We start from the raw sequence: 27,088 nt of genomic DNA on the forward strand, positions 1-27,088 counted from the left end.
GATTTACAAATGTCCGTCCGTCTGCCTGTCTAGCCGGCTGATGCGCAATTTCATCCAAACTTTGCACATCGTAATATTTCTACCAAACGTAATTCAAACTCAACGATGGGGAATATCGGTCCACTCCTTCTGGTACCTCCCCCACAATATGGTCAAAATTTTGCTAAAAATTAATTTCCTATTGAACCTAGATCAAGTCCGCAAAGGGTAAAAATTTTCAATATTTATAAATCCAATATTAGGCCAATGGAAAAATGTCAATATTTATAAATCCAATATCAAGCTAATGTTTTTAGGTCAACACATACAGAAAGTGATCTCCTTAACGCTGGGGTGTTAGGCGACCTCGTATTATTGAATGTTTCACGGTTTATAGTAACGGTGCCCTTAGTTGCCAAGTCCTTACCATGGTATGTGGCTATGTTATGGTCGATCTCAAATCCTTACTAAAAACTTCCTTTCTTCTAAAATTGATAATGAAATTGACAATGACATAAACTCGATCCTGGAGAGACATACCCCCTTTTTCCTCGATTTAATTGAGGAAACCGGCTCCTTCCATTTCAGTCAAGAACATATCCCCTCTCATCTCTCGGATGACTGACAAGGAAGACCCTATGGATACCACCGTTATCCGCACAACGCTGTGTCATCAAAGTAATGGGATATGCATTTCGACGAGGATACAAGTCTCAACTCCATGGCGGGCAGCAGCAATTTGAGATATCCTAGTCAAATGACTATTAAAGTGGATGCTGGTGTTGATGATCTTCCCATTGAAGCAATGAAGAAAACCAACCACCAAATGTACCGAAGATCAGTTGGCTCCTTCAACGGATGAGACAACTACGAGTAGCCTGCACATAATCAGGAAAATTATGCCAGCGGCTTCTGATCAAAGAAGTATAAAAGTCGGCTAGAAGGAGAGCCCGTAAAAAGGCCTCTTGAAAGGTGACCAGAACACGATTTGGAAAATGATGCCAGGGACTTTTGATCTATTAGAACCTTTACGTGGATCCTTGAATTTGGAGAAGTCCTGGACACCATCTACCAATGCGAAGGAGGCCAAGCTTGTATCGAAGTCGGATAAAAGGAGAGTCCGTAACAAACCCTCTGGTTTAACGGCCAAGACGCAACCCCCCTTCTGAGCATAAAAACAACTCACCAAATCCTCCTGATATCGTCTGTCAGAACCCAGAACCGTGTTATGACAATAGGGCAGTTGTTGTTGAATAACGACAAACAACCCCCCCAAAGTAGCTAATGTGAAGCACGAAGTGCTAGAGACTGCTGCGTCAACTTCTGCGGTGCTGGGGTGTACCGATGGACCTCCAATGATGATTTTTAGTATTGTACGTTCGAAAAATCCAACTGTACAAATTACTAGAAATAAAAAAAACATTTTTCAAAACAAATACATATTTTAAACAAAAATTCCAAAGTTAGGACTTTACCTAGGGAACGATTCGACTTCATAAAACTGGGTTTCAGCCTGACTATTTTGCAAAAACTAAATGTTTTGAGAATTATTTATTAATTTCTAGTAGTTTTAGCAATTTCTGGTAAATGTGGGCTTTTGTTTTGTATATAAATGTGATTTTCGAGCGTACAATTATAAAAATAATTTTTGAAGGCACATAGGTATCTCCCAGGTAAATATCATAAATCTATGATAAATTTTTATTTAAGGCAATATATAGGTTTTAGAGTCCTGAAGACCTTCTCTCTGGTTTATTTCCCAAATTTAATATGACTACTACGCATATCTTATATACTGCCATTATTGCTTGGTATCAGTATATATAATGTTTGCATCCGATTTATTTCGCATAGAAGTGGACATAGACATAGCCTATCATTTAATTTCATTGCATTCCTTTTCATTTCCCTTGCTTTTCCACTTGTTTTACCCCATTGTTATTTTTCGTAATCATACTCCTCCGACCTGCTCGCCGCAAACAAATGTTCATTCCATGAATTTTTATTAATTTGTGTTCAGTTCTTTTAGTTTTACGATGAGTTTTTTATTCACCTTTATTTATCATTTGTTTTTTCTTTTTGGCCGTTCTTTTGTTTCAACGAAAAATTTCCATTCTTTTGTTCTTTCTTTTTTCTCTTAAAGGCATTGTCAAGTCTTCCTCATCCACTTCTAAAACCGCCGGCACTAATGCAAACCCCTCAACTGTCAAAAATAATGGCAAGAAAAATGCAAAAATTGACAATAAAAACACGCTCATAATTAATGAAGAACATTTAAAAGGTACGGCCGCATGAAAAACCACAACCAAACCGCATGAAAAACATTTGCATTACATTTGTTTTTAATCATTTCGCTTTCTTTTTATTACATCATTTATATTTTTTCTTCTTCTTCTTGGTGACCTTTAATGTGCGTTTTCATAAAACTTGTTTTTGGTTTGAAATGCACGATCAGGAATTGATTTGCAAAAAATGAAACTGACTGATTTGAAGGCGTTAAGCCGATGGTGTGGTTTAAAGGTCACGGGGAAAAGGGTAGATCTTATTGAACGTTTGGAGAATTACATTGAGTCACAAAGACAGAGTGCCTCGACAGAAATGAATAGTGCAGCTGTTGATGTTGATACACTTTTGGCCACTGCAACTACTAACAAAATTCAAGAAAACTCTTTCGAAGATTCAAAACAAATAGTGCACAAAAAATCTGACGATGCTCTCAGTGGTATGTACATAAAATTTTACAATTTGTACATTTATTCCATTTGTCATGTTTCACACACGTACACACATACATACCTTTGCATGCTGAAATAAATTTGTTTTTCATTTCAACACCATACATAGATATAAGGTTTATTTATTTATTGTTGTTGTTTTTTTTATGAAATTGAAAGAAACCGTCATGCAACCATTCAATATTATTGAGGGTATTTATGTAGTCCTACAACGATTCCTGTCATAATGTACCAAGAGAAATGATAAATAATGTGGTGTCGTTTTAAGCCTCCATGCTGTAATTTGCCATTCTGGATTATAAGATGGTTAAAACCCTATTTATATAGTTTCTTTTTTTTGGAATATCTCATACGAAGCTCCCGACCCATTTTTCGGTCTGTTGAAATTTTCAACATGATTATCGGTAATTTGGAATATATATTTTAGAGCATAAACATCCTACTAGCAGCAAGTCACGTAGTCCCTATATAAAGTTGCAGAGCGATTTAAGGGATTTAGAATAGATACTGGATGTTATAAAAAGTACGAACCGGAGCTGAACGTCGGTCATATTCAGAAAAAAAAATTCTCATAATGTTTTGATATCCCAAACATTTTAAGTATATGATATAAATAAATTAACAGTAGTTATTGAAAAAATCTCTTAAGAAAAATTCAACAACAATTAGAAATATTAGTTAACCTTTGCTTGAAACTGCCATACATTTTGACCAATACAGCTTTTATTAGGTTCTCAGATTAATGGCGCTGTAAGTAACCCGATCAGTTTGGCTAACCATCACCAACACCCACATTCATTCATACATACATTGTAGGTGGCAAATTAAATTATCCAGTTATCCCCACCTAACCTAAATCCACAATTCCTTTGTGTATCACCATGTGTGGGTGCTCACTTTCGAAAAGTTTTTCAATACATGTGAATGTGTCACATAGTCACTTACACCCACCACCACACAGGTGCATTCAAGGTACAGATAAATATCCGTTACCGTTCCAGCCAGCTATTATGCGCTTGAATTCGCATAAGCTTTGAATATTGAATAATGTTTACGGCAACTGTTCACTGTGACCACCAACAGACTGTTGGAACCACACACACCACCAGTGGCAGACGAAAGAGGTGCCTTTATGTATTTTTGTGGCGAATTTTCAATGCTGCGTTTTAGGCAAATGTATGTTTGTGTGCATGTGTGAGGAAAATCTCAATTAATGCCCAATGAATGTAACTTGGTTTTGCTGGTGGTGACATTCATTGGTTATAAGGAGCAAAAAAGAAAAAAACAAAACCAACAGGTAAATTGAATGGTGGCACCAGTGTTTGGTATGTTACACTTACACACGAGGGGCCAAAAACACAAGTTTGTGGCCAATTTTTTATGGTGTTTTTCCGTTTGTAACTCTTCGAAATAATCATCTCCGTACCCTTTTTTATATTAAAATAGTTAAATGATTTGTTCCGGCTTTTAGGGTAGCTTCCACATACCCGTATTCCACCACTGTATGGGGGGTATGCTGTACTCGAAATTATCCGGTTATACCCTACGTAGTATAGAATTGTAAGGCGATATAGTCGTTTCACCCTATAATGCGTTCATAATATAGGTCCAAATGTTGGGGTTTTCAGTTTTTAGGAAATACCCCTTTAAAATTACCTAAATTTGTATTTGGTTTGCAACCACTTTTTGGTATGTTCCCCATATTTTCAATTCACGTAATTATCAGTATTCCTATCCAATGTTCGGCCCGGCAGAACTTAATGCTTTTTCACTTGTTATATATTCAAGTACACCTTTTTCACATGTTATTCAAAACATATGAAACGTAATTCGAGAATTCCATTTGTAATTCACAACATATAATTTGCAATTCGAGAATTACATTTGCAATTCACAACATATCAGCTGTAATTCGAGAATTTCATTTGTAATTCCTAGAATACCTTTCGAAATTCAAAGAGTTCCATTTGAAATTCATAAGCTTCCATTTGAAATTCCAAGCATTTGCGTTTGAAATTCATAAAATTCCACTTGAAATTAATAAAATTCCATTTAAAATTTAAATAATTCCATTTGTAATTCTTAACATTTGTTTTGAAATACATAACATTCCATTTGTTTTTCATAACATTTAATTTTAAATTCGAAAAATATTATTGGTAACACAAAAGGAATATGTATGAATTGGAAATGAATTGTTATGAATTACAACTGAAATTTTATGAATTACAAGTGAAATGTTATGAATTTCAAATTGGATTATTTGAATTTCGAATGCATTTTTTTGAATTTCAAATGAAACTCTACGAAATTCAAATTGAAATATTCGAATTACGAATGAAATTTTTTAAATTTCAAATGCATTTTTTTGAATTTCATACGAAAAATTTAAAATTACAAATGAAATGTTGTGAATTACAAATTACATACTCGAATTACAAGTGAAATGTTACGAATTGCAATTTGAGTTTTCGAATTACAAATGGAATTCTCGAATTTCAATTGAAATGTTTTGAATAACATTTGAAAAAGGTGTAGCGGGCCCGGCAAACGTTGTCTTTCATAGCAATATTGTTGATGTATAATTCACATAACGATTACCCAATATTACGTTAGCTTTTTATACCTTCTACTATTTAAGATATAGCTTTGAAATTTGCACATGCATTACTACTCTCCTATTATATTTGGTATTGAAAATGTTCAATATTAGTTCACTAGTTAGGGTATCCCCCATATAACGGTACCGCGCAATATGAGAAATTCGATTTTCTTCAACGGAATTGGATGTAATGGAACAGAAAGTATCCGTACCAAATATATCAATATTGGCACATGTTTCGGGGTACTGCCCATATAATAGTAGTATAGAGGATACATATTGAGCAGAAAATCTCTGCACTTAAAATTATCAATATTGGCTCAAGTATCCTGGTAACCCTTTGACTGTAATTTTATATTGTGGATGATTATTGAGTAGAAAATGTTACCATGCTTCTGAAAAGGCCTCCATATAATGGCAATCAAATCCTTTGGGGATTTGGGTACGATTTTCAACCTAATCAGCTTTAATTGGATGTTTTATTTGGTAGCATGAATCCTACTAAAAATTGCCAATATTGTCCACTCTTCTGTATTTTGGGGGGTTTGGTCACATGCTTCAACTAAATTGGCTATAATTTTATATTTTGGATGATCACTGTTTACAAAATCTCCTTACAAAGAATTATCAATATTGGTCTAAGTTTCCGGGTAGCACCCATATAATGGTATCCCCCATAGTTTTTCATGTGGTGTCAAATCGTCTTACCCAAAATTAATATATATCCATTCCCATTCAGTGAGACTTATTTTTACGAAAAAATATCTAATTGGATTCAAGTTTTGATATAGCAATACATACAGGTCTAGCCCCTTTTTCGGTATTATAAAGACATTGAATGAATTTTCTCATAGAGTTGGCTATAATTAGGCATAACGGATTCCTGTGAATAAAAAACAACGTCCCAGAAATTATGCACTATAGCTTAACGTTTTAAAAAGACACCATAATTCAATATTCGGTATGTTGAAGTTCTTATCCCCATTTTCCAACCTGAGTGTTATCGGTAGTTGGCATGTTCAATACGAATAGGTAAATTTTAGTCAGAGACCCGATCGAGTATATATTTCGATGAAAATGGTATGACCATTAAAACATGTTCGTCGGTCTGACTTCTAAAATCAGTAGGTCGCAGTCCTAAGATGTTTGGTAATACAAATGGGATTTATCCACGTTTTGGTAAAAACCCCAATAAGCTGATGTTTGGAATTCCAAGTTATTTGGAATGAAAAAAATGTCCTTCCAGATATTTTTAATATAGGTCCATACTTGACATGTTCCCTCATACAAACCTAACACAGTCACATATAAAAATTCCCCCATTTTCGGGCATGTTTTCCAATTTGTTATAGCATTATATAGCATACCTAGACACTAGGAACTACCAATATCGACCCAAGTTTAGGGATAGCCCCCACATAACGATATTCAGATTTTCTTTATTTTGATTTTTTGCCACATTTTCAGACTTGGCTGCAATGTAGCGTTTGCAGTACAAAATATCCTTCAACAATTTGTCGATATATGTCTAGTTTTAGATATAGTGGTATTCTCCAAACTTCAATAATTTTTGAGGATCTTAGAACCATTTCCAATAATATTAGCCGTAATTTCCAATTTAGGGAAATTTTAAAATATAGCGATCCACCAAAAATATATTTTCCATCAAAAGCTTATTAAATTTAGTATTTCTAGAAAGTATTGTGGGTAATGGTCCACACTTTTGTATATTCCCTTCGTTTTTATTTATATTGATAGTTTTAGCCACACTTTCCAACATAATTCATTTGCGTTTTGGTTACATCAGTATAAACTAGCAAAAATATTAAAAACCTAACTAGAACATAATTGCTGCATGCTGACAATTTGCCAGGATTGAAATTTATTTTCATTTACAGATTTATGGAAGTCGAATTGACTCTAATATTATTTAATACCGGTTGTAAATAACAATGTATGGAAATAAATGGAATTGGAATTTAGATATTTTCAATTTAGAAATTTTCAAGCAAAGAGGCTGTAATATGGTCCTTCTGTTTCCTGAAAGCCGAAAACACCATATATAGAACCGGCCCCTTTTTAAAGCTAGGCCTGGCCCTTCACCACAATTTGGAATGTAGATTAAAATTATGATTCCGTTGGAAATACCTCGAAGGATTCATCGGAGATCCAATGATCATAAAAAATTCTATGTCGATCTAGCCATGTCCGTCTGTCTGTTACGAATCGGTATTTTGAGCTTTTTGGCACATTTTTCAACAGAATTGTTTCTAATTTAATAAAATGTTTTTTTATAAAAACACATGAATATTAAGGAGTTTAAAATCATTTTCATTGAAATTAGGACCCACTTCCTTTATTTAATTTGAAGTGTGTTGTTAATATTATTTAGATATTTAATAACACTTTTCGAATCAAATAAACAAGAGACAAAGCAACTTTGTCCATTATGGAATTTTTAACTTTTTCATGTTTGTAGATTCGGTGTTTGAATAATCACGTTTTTGACGCCTTCGCATTAGCATTGATAACAAAAGATCTACCGCCGGCTGTTAATTATAAGTTTAACATTCGGTGAATGAACTCTAACATGTATGAATTGGGCTTCAAAACAAAAATAATATATTTTATGGAATTCCTAATATTAAATTTAAATAAAGTTAACTTTTAAAAAATGATGTCAAGTCACTTGACGCAAGTGTCAAAATGCATGCAATTTCACACAACATTTTCATTATCATTAAAATGTGTTTAACTTTATTTAGAAATTCATCAACAACTTATTTCAAAGTTAATTTGAAATTTTATCATGTTTCTTTTGAAATTTAAAACGAAATTTGTTGTGATAACCGAAATAGTCTGTCATTTACATCTTAATCGACACATTTCCCATTCAACTTTTGCTCAGAAAGCAGCAACTTCAAAAAAATGCTTTGACATAACACTTGAATAAATCTTTTTATAATCGCTTTGGAAGCAAATAAAAACTAGTTTATTTGTACGCACAAGCCAACTTCAGCTAAATTCCGTTCAGTTTATGAGAAAAGTTTTGTGGAAATTTTGTTTTTTTTTATAAATTTTTAAAACTTTTGCTTTGTCCCCCCTTTCCAAGAAGACAGTAACTCTGTGTCCTACCAATGTCCCTTCGCAGTTTGCCAATACGAAGGATGGTGTTGGTTGGTCCAAACTTTTGTGTATCTTTTGATTTAAAAATAGCCTCTGTGTGTTAAGTGCATACATGTGTGTGTGTGTGTGTCTGTATATATTTGTGTTTGTGGTAAATTTGAATGTAGTATTTTTTTTTCATTTCACCCAGGGCTTTTATATTTGTTTTATGGCTTGTTGCTGTCACTCTAAGCCAACCTGCATAGATGAAAGCTTTCTAAAGTATATTTAAACCATTTTATTTATTTTGTTTGCATGCTTTTCATACATTTGTGTTTTGCCTATAATGGCCAAAAAGTTAAAAATGTAACTAGACCGTAATTGCTGCATGCTGACAATTTGCAGTGATTGAAATTTATTTTCATTTACATATTTATGGAAATCAAATTGACTCTATTATATCACTTAATATCGATTGCAAATGCCAATGAATGTAAATTAATGAAATTAGGATTTTGAACATTTCAATTTAGAAATTTTCAAGTGGCTGTATTGACGCACCGGCTTCTTGAAGGTTGCACAACATTATCTTCAAACCCCACCCCCTTTTTAAGCTAGGCCTGGCCACAAGGTGGAGTGTACATTAAAAGTATAATTCCATTGGCAATACCTCGAGAGATTCTTCGAGACCCCATAAAGAATATATATTCTTGATCAGAAAAAAAATTCTATGTCGTTTACCATGCTTCAAATACGATTCGGTATTTTAAAGCTTTTGGACACATTTTTCAACAGCATTGTTTCTAATTGGATATAAGGTGTTTTTATTGAAAAAAGTCTTCCTGAAATGTATAAGGGCAATATTGTAAATTTTTGTGATATTCTATTATCAAAAAAAATTGGCTTTTTTATTTTCGTACTACATCAATCATTTTTGGTACACACATATTTGGTTAGTGCGCGCAAAAGTTATGTAGGTTTTAATTTTGAGCATAAGAAACAAATTTTAAAATTACTCTGTTTATTGTATTGACCAAAGGCATTGATATATGCCTTCCTTCGTGAAATATAAATATCGATATATTATAATTCGCGAAATATAAGAAAAATAATAAAAATATAGGACTGGACATTATAATTTTAATTAAATTAATGACATATGAAAAATTACAAAAATGTTTTATATTCCTTGAAACTGCTGTTTGCAAGCTTATAACTCGCGAAATATGAACATATTGCATATAATTTAAATTCATTACTATAAAATGAAATGAAGTGTTCTTGTCAAAATCTTAGAATGTTGGTAATAAATAATAATTTGCGTAGAACCTGTGATTGTGGTAATGTAAAAAAATGAATGAAAATGTGTTGAAGCCAACAAGTTTTTTGTGTTTTTTCCTGATTTGTGGCAAATCTACTCATCGCACGCACATCTGATCAGTGACTAAATTGTAGAATACACCATGGACAATATGGTTCTAATGTATTATTTTTCGATATACTCACTGTATCCACCCAAAACGGATACTGACATTTTGAAGCCGGATTTTCGGTGTTTTTTGAATTTTTCTTATAATCAAGACGCGCATCCAGATAATGGACTAAACTGATTAGAAGATTGTAGAACTCGTGATTTTGCTTCGTTTAGTTTATATCTCATGAATGTGCTCAAGGTAGCATATTTGCGATTGGGTTCCAAAGATGAACATTTGGTGCGTAAATTTTTATAAAAAAATATATTTTTAAGTCTTAATTTAAGAAAGTCCATTCAAATGCCGTGGAAACCCGCGTGATTTTAGTTTTTTACGTGCCGAATCTAATGATCCCACCCAATTCCGCCCAAAAAACGGCGAATATAGGTACCTTGAATGTGGGAAAAACTGCCAAAACTCATTTTGACAAATTCGCGTATTTATCGCGGTTTTCATCGATTTGTTTTTACGTACGTTCATGTTTGTATTATCATAATCGCGAATATGTGTGAAAATAGGTCAAAAATAGATCGATGCGCGAATAATATGCGTATTCAAAAATTGATTGTGGTGGCACATCCGCGGTTCTTAACAAATAGGTGATTACCGAAATCTGATGCGCAGAAAAATCGTATCGTATCGGGTTTTTGTATAGTAAAGTGCATCGAGCGGTACACTTTGGTCGCTAAATGAAACATCGAAAAATTCATAATTTAGGGAAGAGATTGATTCGGTTTACAGGAAACCCGCATGCGCAACAGCTGATTTCAACGAATACACTATTTAATTGCATGCAATATTTTAATTTTTAAAGTCTTATCAGATTGATGAAAATTAATTTATTTTAAAAAATTTTCAAAAAACATTTAGTTTTAATTAAAAAAATTAATTTATTTTATTTTCAGATATATTCATGCTTCTATTTGTTTTTCGCGAATTTTATACCGTATTTCAATGTGATTTGACAAATATGCAAAGAAAACAAATGTGTTTACCCATTTGTGAAGAAATAGGAATTCATTTAATTTATATTTGAAATGCAAGATTTAAAACCGATATAACTTTTGTTCGCAACTTCCGAATTTATGAACGCGAACAGATTCCGAATCAGCATATTTCACTAATCTATGCACCAAAAACCAAGAATGTGCTCGCAAAAAAATTTTTCAAAATTTTTTATGGAATTTTAAAAGAATTTTGTAATTTTGTAATAAAAATTAATATAAAAATGTCTACATAATACAAACACCACGCTTTGTCAAATGATATCAAAATCACTCAAGGTTATCTTCAATCCATGTCTACTTTGCGAAAATTAACTTAACGGCTACGCGTTACATTGATGTACTAAAAAACTCATTTGACGCGAATAATTTCCGAAAAGTGTATACGCCTTTAACGTGCATCCGATTTCGGTGTACACCCTAAAAAAATTCATCGATCTATACTTATTTCAATGCGATCCATTAAGAACCATGAATGTAGAAACTTCCTCTATTTTTGAGATAAATTGGGTAGAGCTGAAGTTTTTAAATTTTGGTAATAATTCATATCCGGTTATTTATTGAAACTGAAATGATTGAAACTAGAAAATAAATAAATAATAAATACTCAAAATCGAGCTTCAAAATGTCCGCATCATTCAAAGATAGATGCAGATCAAGTTTCGAAAAACGATACATTAGGGACATAACCCTTATTTGGTAGGCTTCTACTTTTACTAGTCAGAAATCGAGAAAAACTTGAAAAACCTGGGTTGCCTCACCCTGTTATTGCAAATTTTTTACATTAAAAAAGTAGACACAGATTCCTCGTAAAAAAACTTTGGATGTAAATATCATGAAAAGTTTGTAACGACAGATCAATAAATCCAAAACTATTTAATTGTTCATATATACTTTAATAATTTCGAAGCTAAAAAAGGGATAAACCTCGGCTTCAGCTATGTTAAAATATTGGCAATATTGCCCATAAATATTGCTGGCGAATAAAAAACTTATTTCCAGAAGTTATTCAATATAGGATAATTTTTTATAATAGCCACCATAAAAATGACCTGAGTTTCTGTAGTTTCCCTATATAAAGACTCAATATTGATTAACTTTTTACAATAGCCAAATCTAACGGTACTCCCAAATATTTAGTTTTTTCCGGGATTTCTCCACTTTTTTCATCCAATTTATAGCTAATATTTTGGTAGCAAATCTTCCTAACAAAAATTATCAACATTGTTCCATTTTTTATGATAGCCCACGAATATCAAATATCTCTCAAATTTCGATATTCGTTTTTAACCGAATTGGCTGTAATACGGTATTTTGAGTTCACATTAGTTAGTAAATCTTCCTACCAGAAATGATCAATATTGGTTCATTTTGTTGTTTAGTCCCATATAACGGTATCCCTCATTATTTGGTATTTTGGGGGTGATGGACGCGTTTTTAACCCAATGGACACATATTTGATTTTCATTGGATGTCAAATCTTCTAACCAAAAATTTACAATGACATAAACCGTTATATGTCTAAGGTCCCGAACAATTAAGGGAATTTAAATGTAAACCTCATGTTTCCTATATTTTTATCATAAATTTCTATAATATTTTATTATGTTTGTACGTTTTTTAACTTTCTATTCTCGTAGCTCCAATTTCTCAAACTCCACACATATACAATTCGTTTCTATTGTACGTAAGTTTTCTTCAAATTAACCTTACAACGATTCCTTCTGCAATAAGTCACTCACCGCAGGAAGAAGAATATATGCAGCTGTTTCAAATGAAGAAGAATACCTACAGCCCTTCCATACGGAGAAGAATGCCTGCAGCTCTTCCACAGGAAGAAGATTGCAGGGCTTCCACAGGAAAAAGAATACCTGCAGCTCTTCCACAGGAAAAAAATACCTTCAGTTCTCCTCTAGGAAGAAGACGACCTCCAGCTCTCCTGAAGGAAGAACAATACCTCCAGAATTCCTATAGGAAGGCAATTGCATGCAGCTCTTCCACGGGAAAAAGAATACCTGCACCACTACTATAGAAGCAAGAATACCTCCAGCTCTCCTATAGGAAGAAGAATACCTCAAGCTCTTCCGTCGGAAGAAGAGTACACCCAGCTCTCCTCTAGGAAGATGAATACCCCAAGCTCTTTCAAAGGAAACAGAATATCTGCAGCTTTTTCAAATGAAGAAGAAAACCTGCAGCTCTTCTATAGGAAGAAGAATGCCAGCAGCTCTTCCACAGGAAGAAGATTACCTGCAGCGTTCTGCAGGAAGAAGAATGCCTGCAGCTCTTCTACAGGAAGAAAAATACCTTCAGTTCTCCTCTAGGAAGAAGACGACCTCCAGCTCTCCTAAAGGAAGAACAATACCTCCAGAATTCCTATAGGAAGGCAATTGCATGCAGCTCTTCCACGGGAAGAAGAATACCTGCACCACTGCTATAGAAACAACAATACCTCCAACTCTCCTATAAGAAGAAGAATACCTCAAGCTCTTTCAAAGAAAGCAAAATATCTGCAGCTCTTTCAAATTAAGAAGAATACCAGAAACTCTTCCACAGGAAGAATACCTACAGTTCTCCTCTAGGAAGAAGAATACCTGCTGCTCTTCCATAGGAAGAAGAATTACTCCAGAACTCCTATAGGAAGAAAATTGCACGAAGAATACCCCCAGCTCTTTCACAGGAAGAAGAATACCTGTAACTCTTCCAAAGTAATACCTACAGCTCTCCAATGGAAGAACAGCCTTCAGCTTTTCTATAGAAAGAAAAGTACATGAAGCTCTCCTATAGGAAAAATAATATCTCCAGGTCTTCTATAGGAAAAATAATACCATTAGCTTTTCCAAGGGAAGAAGAACACCTGCAGCTCTACTATATGAGGAAGAATACCTCCAGCTCTCCTATTGGAAGAAGAATAGCTACAGTTCCATCAAAAGTAGCAGAATAAATGTAGTTCTTTCAAGGGAAGAAGAATGCCTGCAACTCTTCCACAGGAAGAATACCTACAGTTCTCCTCTAGGAAGAAGAGTACCTGCTGCTCTCCCATAGGAAGAAGAATTCTTCCAGCATTCCTATAGAAAGAAAATTGCATGCAGCTCCCTATACGAAGAAGAATACCTCCAGCTCTTTCACAGAAAGAAGAATACCTGTATCTCTTCCAAAGAAAAATAATACCTACAGCTCTCCAATGGAAGAACCACCTTCAGCTTTCCTATAGAAAGAAAATTACATGAAGCTCTCCTATAGGAAAAATAATATCTCCAAGTCTTCTATAGGAAAAAGAATACTAGCAGCTTTTTCATAGGAAGATGAAGACCTCCAGCTCCTCCACAGGAAGAAGAATACCTACAGCTCTTCCACAGGAAGAAGAACGCCTGCAGTTCTCCCACAGGAAGAATACCTCCAGCTCTTTCACAGGAAGAAGAATACCTGAAACAGTTCTCCTCTAGGAAGAAGAATAACTCCAGCTCTTTGACAGGAAGAAGAATACCTGAAACTCTTCCACACTCTTCTCTGCAACATTGTGTAGTTTACATTTTACAAATAACCCCTCTGATTACACATTTTCGTTTCTACAACACAGTATTTGATTTCTTAATGCAAAGTAAATGTGTGTGTCTGTGTGTATGTCTCTGAGTAAACGATTTTCACACAACAATACTTCTTATTGACTTATACAACTATCTTTGATATGTGTGTGGTGGCACTGTCAGACAAGCCAACTGAGACGGAATGTTCAGTGGCCATAAACTAAAATCCTTATTTGATATGACTGGCATGCCCCAACTGCATTCATCCATCCATCAGAATATAAGACAACTTCTCAACAGATTACATTGAAATCCTTTGATGCTTCACTAAAGACTTGTCCATGTTTGGTTTTTGGTTGGAGCAGATTTTATGCTAATGCCACAAACAAAATGTTCAATGTGTGAAAAGCTCATCACAACAGATGAATTATTTCACTAAATAGCAGGGGAAAATAGTAGGGGATAATCACTATAATTATATTAAACAAAACCTTGTTAATGTTTTAAAATATATTTTAATTATTTAATTGCAATATACAACACATAAAACATAATTAATTATTTTCGTCGCTAAAAAATTCTATAGATATAAAAAAAATTTTAGCGAACGAAATTCCTTTTTTCACTGTACTCAGCAATTATCCATAGCTAACTATTTTAAATTCAAAAACAAACAATTTAATGTTCTACAATATTTTATTTTGCATTTACCTTGCCATTATTCTTCCTAATCATAATTCCTAAGAAAAAGTAAACATTTACAAAATTATTATTTCGAATCTCTTATTTAATTTGTTCATAATGCTGCCCTCATCTAGTTTGCCAAGAGCTATTTTATTCAAACTATGTTTTGTACATTGACAAGTAGTGTTGTCAGTGCCATGCCGTTGGCAATATGTACTTATGGAATTACATTTGAAAAGGTAAAGACAAAGTTTTCCGTTGAGAGAAGCACAAGCGAAGCAGAGGTGGCAACGGATCCGCCACTTAATATTTTCCTTTCGAAAGAAAGGTAATGTTGTACCCTTCCAAAAATATTATTACTACTATACTGAATAGGTCGTTTTTCTTTACAAAACGACAATGATAATAAAAAGTTCAAATAAATTATACGCATTAATTGTGCTCAGTTAATATTATATTATGTCTATATATGAGAAATTACTTAATTTTAGAATTTATTATGTGCAATGTATTTCAAAGGAAAATATGTTATGAAAGAAGCAAATCTGTGGCGATTCGAGCTCAAATCTAAAACTAAAAGAGTCATGATTTGATTTTTGTAAGAATGATGACCTATCAAATCCATGTTTTGGCAACTGTTTTCAGAGCTAACATTGCCGTAGTTCACAATTATTCGTATTTTTCTTGCGTTTATAAAATTGGCCAATCAGGTTTTTGTCTGTTTTTCTGGTCGCTCTAGAGGCCACAATTATGACCTCAACATCACGAGATATTACACCAGGAAGGGAATGTGGCCATAGAATAAATATGGTTGTTTTCTTGAAGATCGTTCAATATTTAGCGGGTCAAATGGGCCCACATTTTGTGTGAAAAATAATATAGTTACTCCTGAAGGACATAGTTGATGGTATATCCAAGAGGAGTGGTTAACTTTTAAATTGATACCAATTTTATTGTTGTATGTACTCGGATGTGAAAGTTATACGTAAATATTTAAAGGTGTTAATGTGTTATGATATTATTTAGTATTAGTACTATCCCACCAAAGGGCGGAAACGTTGCGATGATCACTTTGAAAATTTACATGAAGTTCCATTTATGGTCAAGGACGACGCTTATAATTCTCGGTGATGTTGAAATGTCCGATTTTCTAGTCGCTCAAGAGGCCATTATTATATGCAGAACATCACGTATTTTACACGATGAAGGGGATACATAGAACAATATTCCGAGGGTTAAATGAACCAAAACCTAAAAACCAAATTGTTATTTTATGGCCAAAAGGGTGCAAATATCGCGAAATATTGCCCAGACTCAAAATATAGAACCTGCAAAAACATAGATTTTCATGGTAATTGTGTAGGGTATTATATGATCGGCCCGTCGGACTATACAAGAAATTTTCAGAAAAAAAAATATTGGAATTATTCTTCTATTTTAGCCGAATTTCACACTTCATTCCAATTTTAAATAAATTCTGTTTTCCCAATGTTCAAAATCTGTTTCAGGTCGTTTATTGATACGGAAATGATCCACAGAAAGTGCAATTGAATTCGCGATATTTTCAAATTTCTTGTTTTCGGCATTTCGGAAAAAAGGTCCACCTTTGAATGAATATTATTGTGAAGTTGTGCACTTTGACATGAAGGTCGTGAAACGAGTGGTTTAATCACAAATCGAGAGAAAACTTAAAATAAACTGATTTAACCTGTTTTTCCCATTGTTAAGCATAATGTGGACACAGCTTGCACCAATCAATGCAATTCCCGAGTTAAGGTGTGAACCACGTCTTCAGCTATGTTTAAAAAATTACAATATTGCCCATATATCTTACTAGATGACAAAAAGTGGTAACTGCTTAACCTAAACGAAAAGAATTGATTTTTTTATTAAAAATTAATTTTTTTATAACGAACTATTTTTTTGGTAGCAAATTTCAGTTTTCATTTATTTGCCACAAATATAATTAATACTTAAAGATGACACAATTCATAACATTTAATTATTCATAATAACAATTAAGCTAACTCTGGCACCCTTTACAAAAATGTCAACTATAATGTCAAATTCATCAAAGAAAATCAGAAGCATCTTAGGTGTTGTCAAAAAAGGACACAAAATATACCAGTTTCCTTCTGAATATATTTTTTCTACTAAGCCTAAATATTGCAATACCTTGGAACGACAAACTAATTTGCTTGGTCCCTACTAGTTTGCTACAAACGTACTTGACTGTAGATCCGGTTAAAATATATATCAATATTCGATTTTAAACTGAAATGACTGTATTGGCTCCATTTACATTCTTATATTGGCTAAAGTTATCAATATTGGCTAAAGTTTTGAGGTTTAACCCTGTTTTGGATTTCTGATGGCTCCCATAATTTGCTATTTTATTTTCAATTAACAATGACATAGTCGTCATACAAAGGTCCCGAAATTTGAAATGCACAAAAACTTGTAAAAACATTTTTTATGCAGCGGTTCCTTTGTATTTTAAAAATCACAATTTTATATGGAAACGGACAAAATTTAAATTCTATTGTGTTCCCAGAAGGGGTAGACCGATTGGCCTCATTTTCGGACTTGATCATGATTTAGTAAAACTATTACGATTTTAAGATCGAGCGATTTCAAATTATTTGAAATGAAAAATTTATAAACGATTATATAATTCTAATCGTTTATTAATTTATTTTTATTTGACATTAAAAATTGGGTTAAAACCGATATAACTATATTAAAATAATCTCTCAGAAAATGTTGTGGCATTGTATCCTAAATCAATTTTGATATATTTATTTCAAATTTTGAAAGCACAAAACATATTTTAGAAAAATCCGCTATTGTGTCTAATACTGCGTTTAATATTTTATCTACGCCAACATCCACTTTGCTTTTCCTACATTACTGTTTTTCGTAAAATTTCCAATCAAAATTGTTCGTCCTTTCGGATATGTGTGCCTTTCAACAGCCACTGTTATCCCTATTCCATAGATGAGGATGACAGACATCATAATGTCACATTGTGTTTGGAATTTTGAATTCTCGGCTTACATGTGTTAGTTTTTGGAATTTATGGAAAAATATTTAACTGTGACAAACGCTCGTTGCCTTGGGGATGGAATTATTACACCAGCAGCAGCAGCGGCGATATGTTGGCACTTGAATTACATTACATCTCTCGCACACTCTTCACTCCCGAACTCACTCTGCTGTTGTTGTTGTTATTCACATATAAAATTAGTGCAATATAATCACACGTTTATTCACTTGATATGCATGCATGGATGTGCGAGGATATCCTTTACGCATGCATATGTAAATCACGGTGTATACAACTTCTTGTATGTGTGTTACATGAACTTGTGTGCTGCATATGTATGTGTTTCACTTTTTATTTGAATAATTGAAAACTTTGATATTTACACAGGTGTTGCATATATTTTTTGCATTTGTTTTCAAAAAATATAAAAGAATCATGTACCGTTGAATATTCTCTATATTTCGATCGATTGCCTGTATATCCCGCAAATAATTCACTACCGCTTTAGTTTACGACAAGAAGAAAACGTCTGGTAACGCGAAAATCTGAAAGTTAACTGAAAATGGTATCAAACTAATTTTTCCGTTTAATCATCGCCCAATAGGCCAGGCTGGCGGCCGTATTGACGGCGCTAATGAAACTACCAACTGGTTGTTGGAGGTGGTGGCACTGTTTGCGGGGTGCTGCATATTCGTAGAAATGAAAACAAAACAATAAGAAAACAAAAACCTTAAGCACTTTATGCTATAGCAAAAAAAAATAAATAATAAGCAACAAATAAACAAAATTAAACTGCATGAAAATAATAATTACTTAAAATACGAAAGCTAGACGAGATTGTCTTAAACTTGGGCAGATAGCTAATGTGCATTAAAGCACATTTGCGTTGCACCCATAGAGAGAACGAACCATCATTTGAAGAAATTGTGTTAGTACCACATTCAACAGGCCCCATCAATTGCCGTTCGCCACACATGGTTGAGTGTGTGTGTACTACATATTTTTGATACTAGACGGCCAGCCAGTCAGTTAGTCAATTAGTCAGACAGAGAGTCAGTTAGTCAGCTGCATACAAGCTCACAAAAACACCTTCTTCAGTTACGCCAAATTGCCGCAGGAGCTGAATTTAGAAACGACATTTAACTACTTACCCACATACCCACATGGCTAGATACGATTGTTCGCCAACCACTAGCCTATCCAAGCCAGCCAGAACAGGCAAAGTCAAAACCATTCACTTGCTGCCAGCAAAGTCGACAAACATGCGAATTTTGTTCGTACTCGGCGCAGAGGAGCAATTAAAGAAATTTAATTTTCAAAGTCAAAACCTTAATCAAAATTTGTAATTAAAAGAGCGAAAAACCGAGAGCCACCATTGCAAGCCTGGCCTGGCTATACTTCATTACGCTTGTAAATTGAAAAATACAAAAACACAAACAGAAACAGAAACAAGTATGTGCTGTTGTACAAAACAAACATGGGCAATGAAAATGATTTTCTAGATTATTGACCAACGATCTTGAACAATGAGAGCTATAAATGTATGAGCGTGTAAAAATACTTGTAGGTATAAGAATAAGGGTAACGATGTATGGACACAATAAACTTAACAAATCGGAAATATTTCAATCGTTATTATTATTTGGATCAGAGTTGGTATAAATACGTTTGAAAGGAAAACAATCCCTCCCAAAAGCAAAATGTCTAAATTAATAAAACCTTTAAAAATAAAAACAGATTACGGTCTACGATTGTAAAACGTAGCATGTGTATATGACATTGTACGGAAATTAAAGTCAATTGTTGGTCAATATGTTAAACTTCTTATATATGCCTTGTGTTAAATTTGTACGTACAAATTATTTGAAACACCAAAATTTGAAACACCAAAATTGTGAAAATGCACGACTGAAACTTTAATATAAGGGTATTGGTGATCCATTTACATAAAATCGGACAAACCCATATATATGGGAGCTACATATAAATCTCTACCGATTTCAACGAAACTTCGCACACATCAATTTAGACTTAATAGGTATGGTATTTAAAATTTTGCCTTAATCGGTCAAACATTGAGAGTTTAGTGTGCCATTAACATCAAATCGGGTAGCATATATCTTTATTTGAAGCCGAGATTTATGGGAGCTATATCTAAATCTGGACATAATTAAGTACGCTATGCACCATTTTGTCTCAATCGGATACATTTTGGGAGTTTGGTGTACCGTTTACATAAAATCGAACGAAACTATCTATGTCAGCTATACCTAAATCTGAACCGATTTCAACAAGGCTTCACAGACGTCAAACTGTACTTAATTTAGTACGCTGTGCAACATTTTGTCTCAATCTGACAAACCTTCGGAGTTTGATGCACCAATCTCCCAATATTTGTCTGATTGAGACAAAATTTTGCACAGCGCACTGAATTAGGTCCATATTTATTTATGCGAAGTTTTGCTGATATCGGTTTAGACTTAGATATAGCTTCTATATATAGTTTCGTCCGATTTTATGTGAATGATGCACCACACTCCCAATATTTGTCCGATTGAGACAACATTTTGCACAGCGAACTGAATTAGATCCATATTTATGTCAATATTTGTCCGATTGCGAAAAAATTTTTGCCCAGCGTATTTAGTTAAATCCGGTTTTATTGAATTAGATATAGCTTCATATATAGTTTCGTTCGATTTTATGTAAATGGTGCACCAAACAGCCATTATTTTTCCGAATGGGTTACAATTTTGTATTACGAATGCGATTGAGTCAAGGATGATGTGCATTAAGGTTTGTTGAAATCGGTTCATAGTTAGATATAGGTCTTATATATATATATATATATATATTCGTCCGATTTTATGTAAATGGTTACCGAAGAGCCTTAGAGTGATGTGTATTAAAGTTACAAAAATGTATGCAACGGTTGCTCAATTTCATACAAATGGTATACCAAAGACTCCAAGTCTGTCCGTTTTACATGCAAATTTTCATAATTTTGAAAATGGTTTGTGTATGAGATTTTTTTAATTGGTTCAAATATCTATGTAGATCGCACTAAATGTTCGCCCTATTTCGCCCTATTCCATCTAAATGGTCCTCCAAAGATGCTACGTCTGTTCTATTTACAGGATATAATACATATTAGCATCTCTTGTATGTACCCGAAGTGGTGAAGGGTATCATGTAGTCGGCCCCGACCGACTTTTGGAATTTCCTTACTGCTTATAATATGTAAAAATGTTTAAAAATGTGATTTACTTTATTTTACAATATAAACAAATATGTTTTTACGAAATAATTATTAAGATTTTATATCTGTTCTCTTCTATTCATCTAGGAGACGTATCCGTCGAATATATTCATGGCTTGCCACATCTTACCATACCACTTCCCAGCCGAAATGAGAAATGCCGTTTTGCCCTTAAACCTGTTTCACATCGTGTCGGTGATCTGATCGAGATGCTGAAAACCGAAGATCGCGGTATTGATCGTGCCACAATATTAAATCAATCGGGTGTTAGAATAGCATCGACGTGTAACATAGAAAGTCTAATGGATGAACCATTTTGGTGAGTAACAAATACGATAAGTGATAAGTAATTACGGTCTGCATTTGTCAGTAGTTTAGGTAATTGGAGATTTAACTACCGAACTATTCGAGATACAGCTAAATGAAGATATAGGTGGAAATGTATCATAATAAAGGCATTATGTTTGTTTTTTTTCTAGGATACACATCAATGATCAGAAATACAAAGTTGTACCACCAAAAAGGGAAAAAGTTCAGCTAGAAGATTTGAAAAAATTGGGAGATGTTAAAGCCTTAGTAGCCCAGGTAATATTACAACAATTTACACAGTACTTTAATTTTCACATCTTAATATGAATATTCCAAATTTATGTGTTTTCCAATAGCTATATGAAGCCTTACATGTGGGCGAATATCACATAGAAAAGGAACAGGAATTGAATACAAAACTAGAAGACTTAAAATATCAATTGGCTCCTTTGGAAAGGGTAAGGACAATGCCACAATGTTTGGATGAAGTTTTATTGAAATTATATTTTCTTTAATTTTAGCAAAAAAGTGAGCTAAGTGCCCAGGCTGAGAGAAAAACCAATATCATGACATGGGTTGGTTTGGGTCTGATGTCCGTGCAATTTGGCATTTTGGCTCGCCTTACGTGGTGGGAATACTCTTGGGATATTATGGAACCTGTTACATATTTTGTTACCTATGGTACGGCCATGGCCATGTATGCCTACTACTGTGTAACAAAAACGGTGAGCATAAACTTGTCTCCTCCACTCGAATGAATCTTACGAATAGTTGGTTTCTTGCAGGAATACAATATACCGGAAGTGAAAGACCGCCATTACCTCCTAACCCTGTATAAACGTGCCAAAAAGAGGAATTTCGATGTGGAAACCTACAACTCGCTCCGACGTCAAATAGCCGAAATTGAATACGATTTGCGTCGTTTGCGTGATCCTCTGAACTTGCAACTGCCACCTCATGTCGATCGTTCACAAGAGAAGCCACCACTAAATCCTGGCCAACATGCGGCTATCAACAGCACCACCCCCACTACTGACATTTCGAGTTCCAGTGTTGTAAAGAAATCCGGTTTTAAGATACCCTTTTTGGACTCGAAAAATTAAATGACCCGCCATTGAGGCACTTCAATCTACGAAACACTGAATGAAATGTATAAATTCACACACACACACACAGACACACAAGTTTGAAAGCATTTTCATTTTAATTTAACTGGTACTTTGTCTCCTGGTTCTTACCTCATTTGAAATGCTGTGCTTTTAAAACTGTACTACTTAAATTACCATTAGAATTGTTTTGTTTTTATTTACTTCGTTTGAAACTAACACCCCTAGTAAAGGACAAATGTAAAGAACCGCTATGTAAAGGAAGAGAGAGTTTGTTCCCAATCTCGATTTGATTTTTAATGTTCTATGTTGTAAATTATAGTTAACAAAAATGTTTAAAAACAAAAAATGGAAAATAATTACCACTCGCCACTCCCCATGATATATATTCTTTTTTTTTTTAAATCCGTTTCCTTTCTTTCTTTGTATTCCCATTTCAAGTTAAGTATTTATTTTGCTTAATTATTTCATTTGTTTATTTTTAAGTTAGACAATTTGTGCTTATATTTTTTTTATTTGTACTAAGATCGGACAATGTATGGAATTGTAGAATATTTTCGCTTAAATATTAATTCAATTCCATTGGCTAATTTGTATTTTTATTATTATTATTATTTTTTTTAATTGTATTTTGTGTTTTGTCAATATATATATTTTCTTTTTTGTAATTGTGAACTGTATACAAAATGTTTAATTTTTTATTTTAAGTTTATAGCGAGTTTAAACTTTATAAATATTAATAAAGAGTTTATTATTTTATGTCATCCTTTGCGTTTTGTATATTTTTATTTAATTTCAAGGTTGGAGGTTAATTACGAAAACATCGAAGTGCTTAACAGGGCCAGAAGTTCAGCTTTATTCTGAAAAAAACCTATATCTGAGCTATTGTAGCTATCACAGTCATAAATCAGAGGTATTTAATGTAAAATATCCCTACATATGGGGAAAATAAATAGCATCCAAAGTCAGAAATACCTACTTTAGAGAACCGTCATGATCGATGTATGTAATTACGAATGACTGAGATGTAACCTAACCTATTTTTTGTATATTGACATATTTAAAGGTTTGGGTTTGATTTTTGTCCAAAAATATTCTTAAGTGGTATTAATTTAATTTGTGGCTTTGTGTCCTTAAACGTGATAGAATAAATAACGTAATATGTTTTGTAAACCTTACTAGAAAACCAAGATTTGTATCAGAACCTAAAATGGACTTAACCACTTCAGAATAAACGACTTATTTGTCGCATAAAGACTAATGATTGAACTATCTGAAGCACTGTATGATAGGAGGCGATCCTGGGTCGTTGACCTTTGACGGCATAAATAGGCCAACTACTTTGTGCTATACACTTCAATTAAACCCACAACACTATTTTTTTAAAACATTTATTTCTCCTTTTGATTTGTCCAATTTTAAAATTTCACTTCGAAAAAATGTTATCACCTAAAAATTCCACTTAAAATTGTTTAGAACATTTTGTACATTTTGTAAATAAAAATCGCACCAATTAGAAATTAATGAACAGAAATTGTACAACAAAATGTTTTAGGATTAGAAATAAATATGACAAAAAATTACAGATAATTCCAAATGCAAAATCGAAAGCAAAAAAAAAAATACGAACAAGAAATATATGCTGATTAGTTAGATTATCATTTTAGAATAATTCAATTAGTTTAAAATAACATCAACCGAACAAAAAGCAACAACAATAATAAACAATACTTATAAGAAGAAGAACAACAACAAAAAAACAAAATACCAATAATAATTGTATTGAAAATGAAACTAATCGAATTGCTGCTATTTTGTATATAACAATATAATAAAATAAAAAAAAAAAACAAAAAAGTAAAACAACAAATTGCATAAATTACCCAACAACAACAATAATAATCGCAACAACAACAAGAACAACTAGAGTGTTTCATGACAACGTAAATCGAACAATTGAATAAAGAACGATAAATTAAACACAACAAACCAGGACAAACATAAATATTATACAACAAATATAGACGAACAACTGAACTATTCAAAAACATACACAAACATACATACATTTCTTTATTAATAATAATATCACATTCGAGTGTATTATCGAGAACAAAATAGATGCAGTAAAATCTCGCCAATCCGGACAATCCGATTATAGAGATTTTACTGTATAATCGCAGTCCTTTTTACGCATTTTGTTGTAAAATTTTACATAGATTTTTTAATAAATATGTATGTTTAATTTTAATTGAAATTTATTTATGAAACATGCGCTAAAATTGCTGAATAATTTCTTGGTTCGGAATCAGTCATTAACATTTTACGTAACATTAATAGTTTATTTAAAAATCATTATAGCTTTTTTATGCGCTCCGGAATAATAATTTGAAATAATATTCATCGGAAACCCCATCATGTATTGAGCAGAATAAACATTTATGCCAAATAAGTTTTGTCCTACTATTCACCAATTTTTGGTATAGTACTTTTACTAAATTACAAAATTTCCTGCCGAAATTTCTAATCAAAATTAATAATAATTAGCAGTACAAACTGACAATGGATAACAAAAACCATGGCAGTATAATCGGACGGGATCGATTCTCTTCGTTCTGATTGGTTTGTCAGAACATCACTCATCACAGGTCAGTGTCGGTGAGATGTAATGGGTGCTGGGAGTGACTGCACTTCAGGAATTGTTCCGGATTGGCTCGGTTGCTAGACTACATCGAAAGGGATTACATTGCCTCGTGCTGCTGCAGCGCAATCCCTAGGGAGTCTGGTCGGAGTATGGAAATCCACCGCAGTCTCCTCAACAGCAATCCAATGTTCAGCATTTAACACCACACATTGCTGTTTCTACTCTTGACAGTGCATCGTATCTGCAATGTATTTGCAACGGTCTTTAATGAAAAATTGACGACATAGCGAACGTCACGAATCGGTAGAATAAAGTGGTAGCGGCGGTACAGGAAACCAAGCCCAATGAAAATTTTAGCCTACAACTTTGTGATGGTTACAACGTTCCGAGGAAGGATCGCACCGGAAGTGGAGGTGGGGGCCTAACATTCCACACTGCTCAATACAGGCCTATTTTGCATGACCTAGACTCTATTGACCCATATGTATGGGGGTAGCAGTTTAATGTGGTATTGCCGGGGTAGAGGTGCTTAAGGTGTATATAATGTCGATTAATAGCTGTGAACATTCTGACAAGGATGCCAGTAAAGGTGAATCGTACCGACCGATTTCACTTTTGTCACCAGTAGCAAAGGCACTTGAGGCATTACTCCTTTCCAACATTAGGGAATGATATCCAGTTCCTATCCATCAGCATGGGTTACCTAAGCAACACTTCACAATAACAGCGTTGCACGCCATCTCAACACATATAAGTCAAGGACTTAACCAGAAACTGCAGTGTTCGTAACGCTTGACATTTCAAAAGCCTTTGATACAGTCAAACATGCCACACTGTTTGAGGACGTAGAGAAAACTTCCCTCCGGACAAGTTTGAAACGTTGGATAATTAATTATATGTGTGGACGCCAGTCGTACGTTCCGGAATAAGAAGTCCAAATATCGTAGAGTGAAGCAGGGTGGAGTGATATCTCCAGAACTGTTTATTTTACGACAGCATCGAGATCGTTTCAGATGATTGTGCGATCGTGGCGTCGGGTCCGATAGTTGAGGACATATATGTATGGCTGAACGTCTATCCCGCCTAGTTACAGCCTTCTTTCACTCGTGGGCTGCGGAGATGAGAATGTCATTGAATGTGTAGGTCGAGGGGAACACAATTCAGACCAACAACTACCCCAAAATACTCGGGGTCACATTAGACAGAATGTTGAACAAGGTCCTCAAGTCTCTTGCCGGCAGCATTTGGGGTGCAGATAAGCAAACCTTGTTGAGCTCATACAAAACGATAGGTCGGTCTGTGGCTCGCATAGCTAGCCAGTACCTGTATGGTCTGTGAATAATAGTGTTGCGCAATGGAGAAGTATTCAGACCAGAATGCCTCCTCATGACACCAGTGGACCATCTTCATGAGGAGACGAAGCTCCTTCCCTTTCGACCCTTCAATGTGGTTTCGTTGCAGTAACTGTTTCAGGGATAATCATCCTAACCATCATATGGTGGATAAAACTCCACCCAGGCGTGTCAGGAAGGATCTGCATGATAGAGAGAGAGGTCCAACGTTATAAAAGGGAGTCTCTAGATAAAGTTGCATATCCAGCAGGCCTGAATAAATAGCAT

The 27,088-nt window shown here is 33.9% G+C and overlaps 1 protein-coding gene across 1 annotated transcript in view; it reads left to right on the plus strand.

The window, feature by feature from the left end:
* The window catches only part of LOC133323500 (calcium uniporter protein, mitochondrial), a 128,942-nt gene extending 106,120 nt beyond the window's left edge, over positions 1–22,822 (plus strand). The window contains exons 2-6 of the mRNA XM_061532419.1: positions 21,498–21,729; positions 21,890–21,995; positions 22,076–22,177; positions 22,241–22,444; positions 22,505–22,822. Of these exons, the coding sequence (XP_061388403.1) occupies positions 21,498–21,729; positions 21,890–21,995; positions 22,076–22,177; positions 22,241–22,444; positions 22,505–22,822 (962 nt within the window). The remainder of the gene's footprint in view (positions 1–21,497; positions 21,730–21,889; positions 21,996–22,075; positions 22,178–22,240; positions 22,445–22,504) is intronic.
* Positions 22,823–27,088: the final 4,266 nt, after the last annotated feature.

The sequence above is a fragment of the Musca vetustissima genome, unplaced genomic scaffold, assembly GCF_032173495.1.
Source record: "Musca vetustissima isolate MV318-11 ecotype Yass unplaced genomic scaffold, APGP_CSIRO_Mvet_v1 utg4242, whole genome shotgun sequence".
NCBI classification, from domain to species: Eukaryota; Metazoa; Arthropoda; class Insecta; order Diptera; family Muscidae; genus Musca; species Musca vetustissima.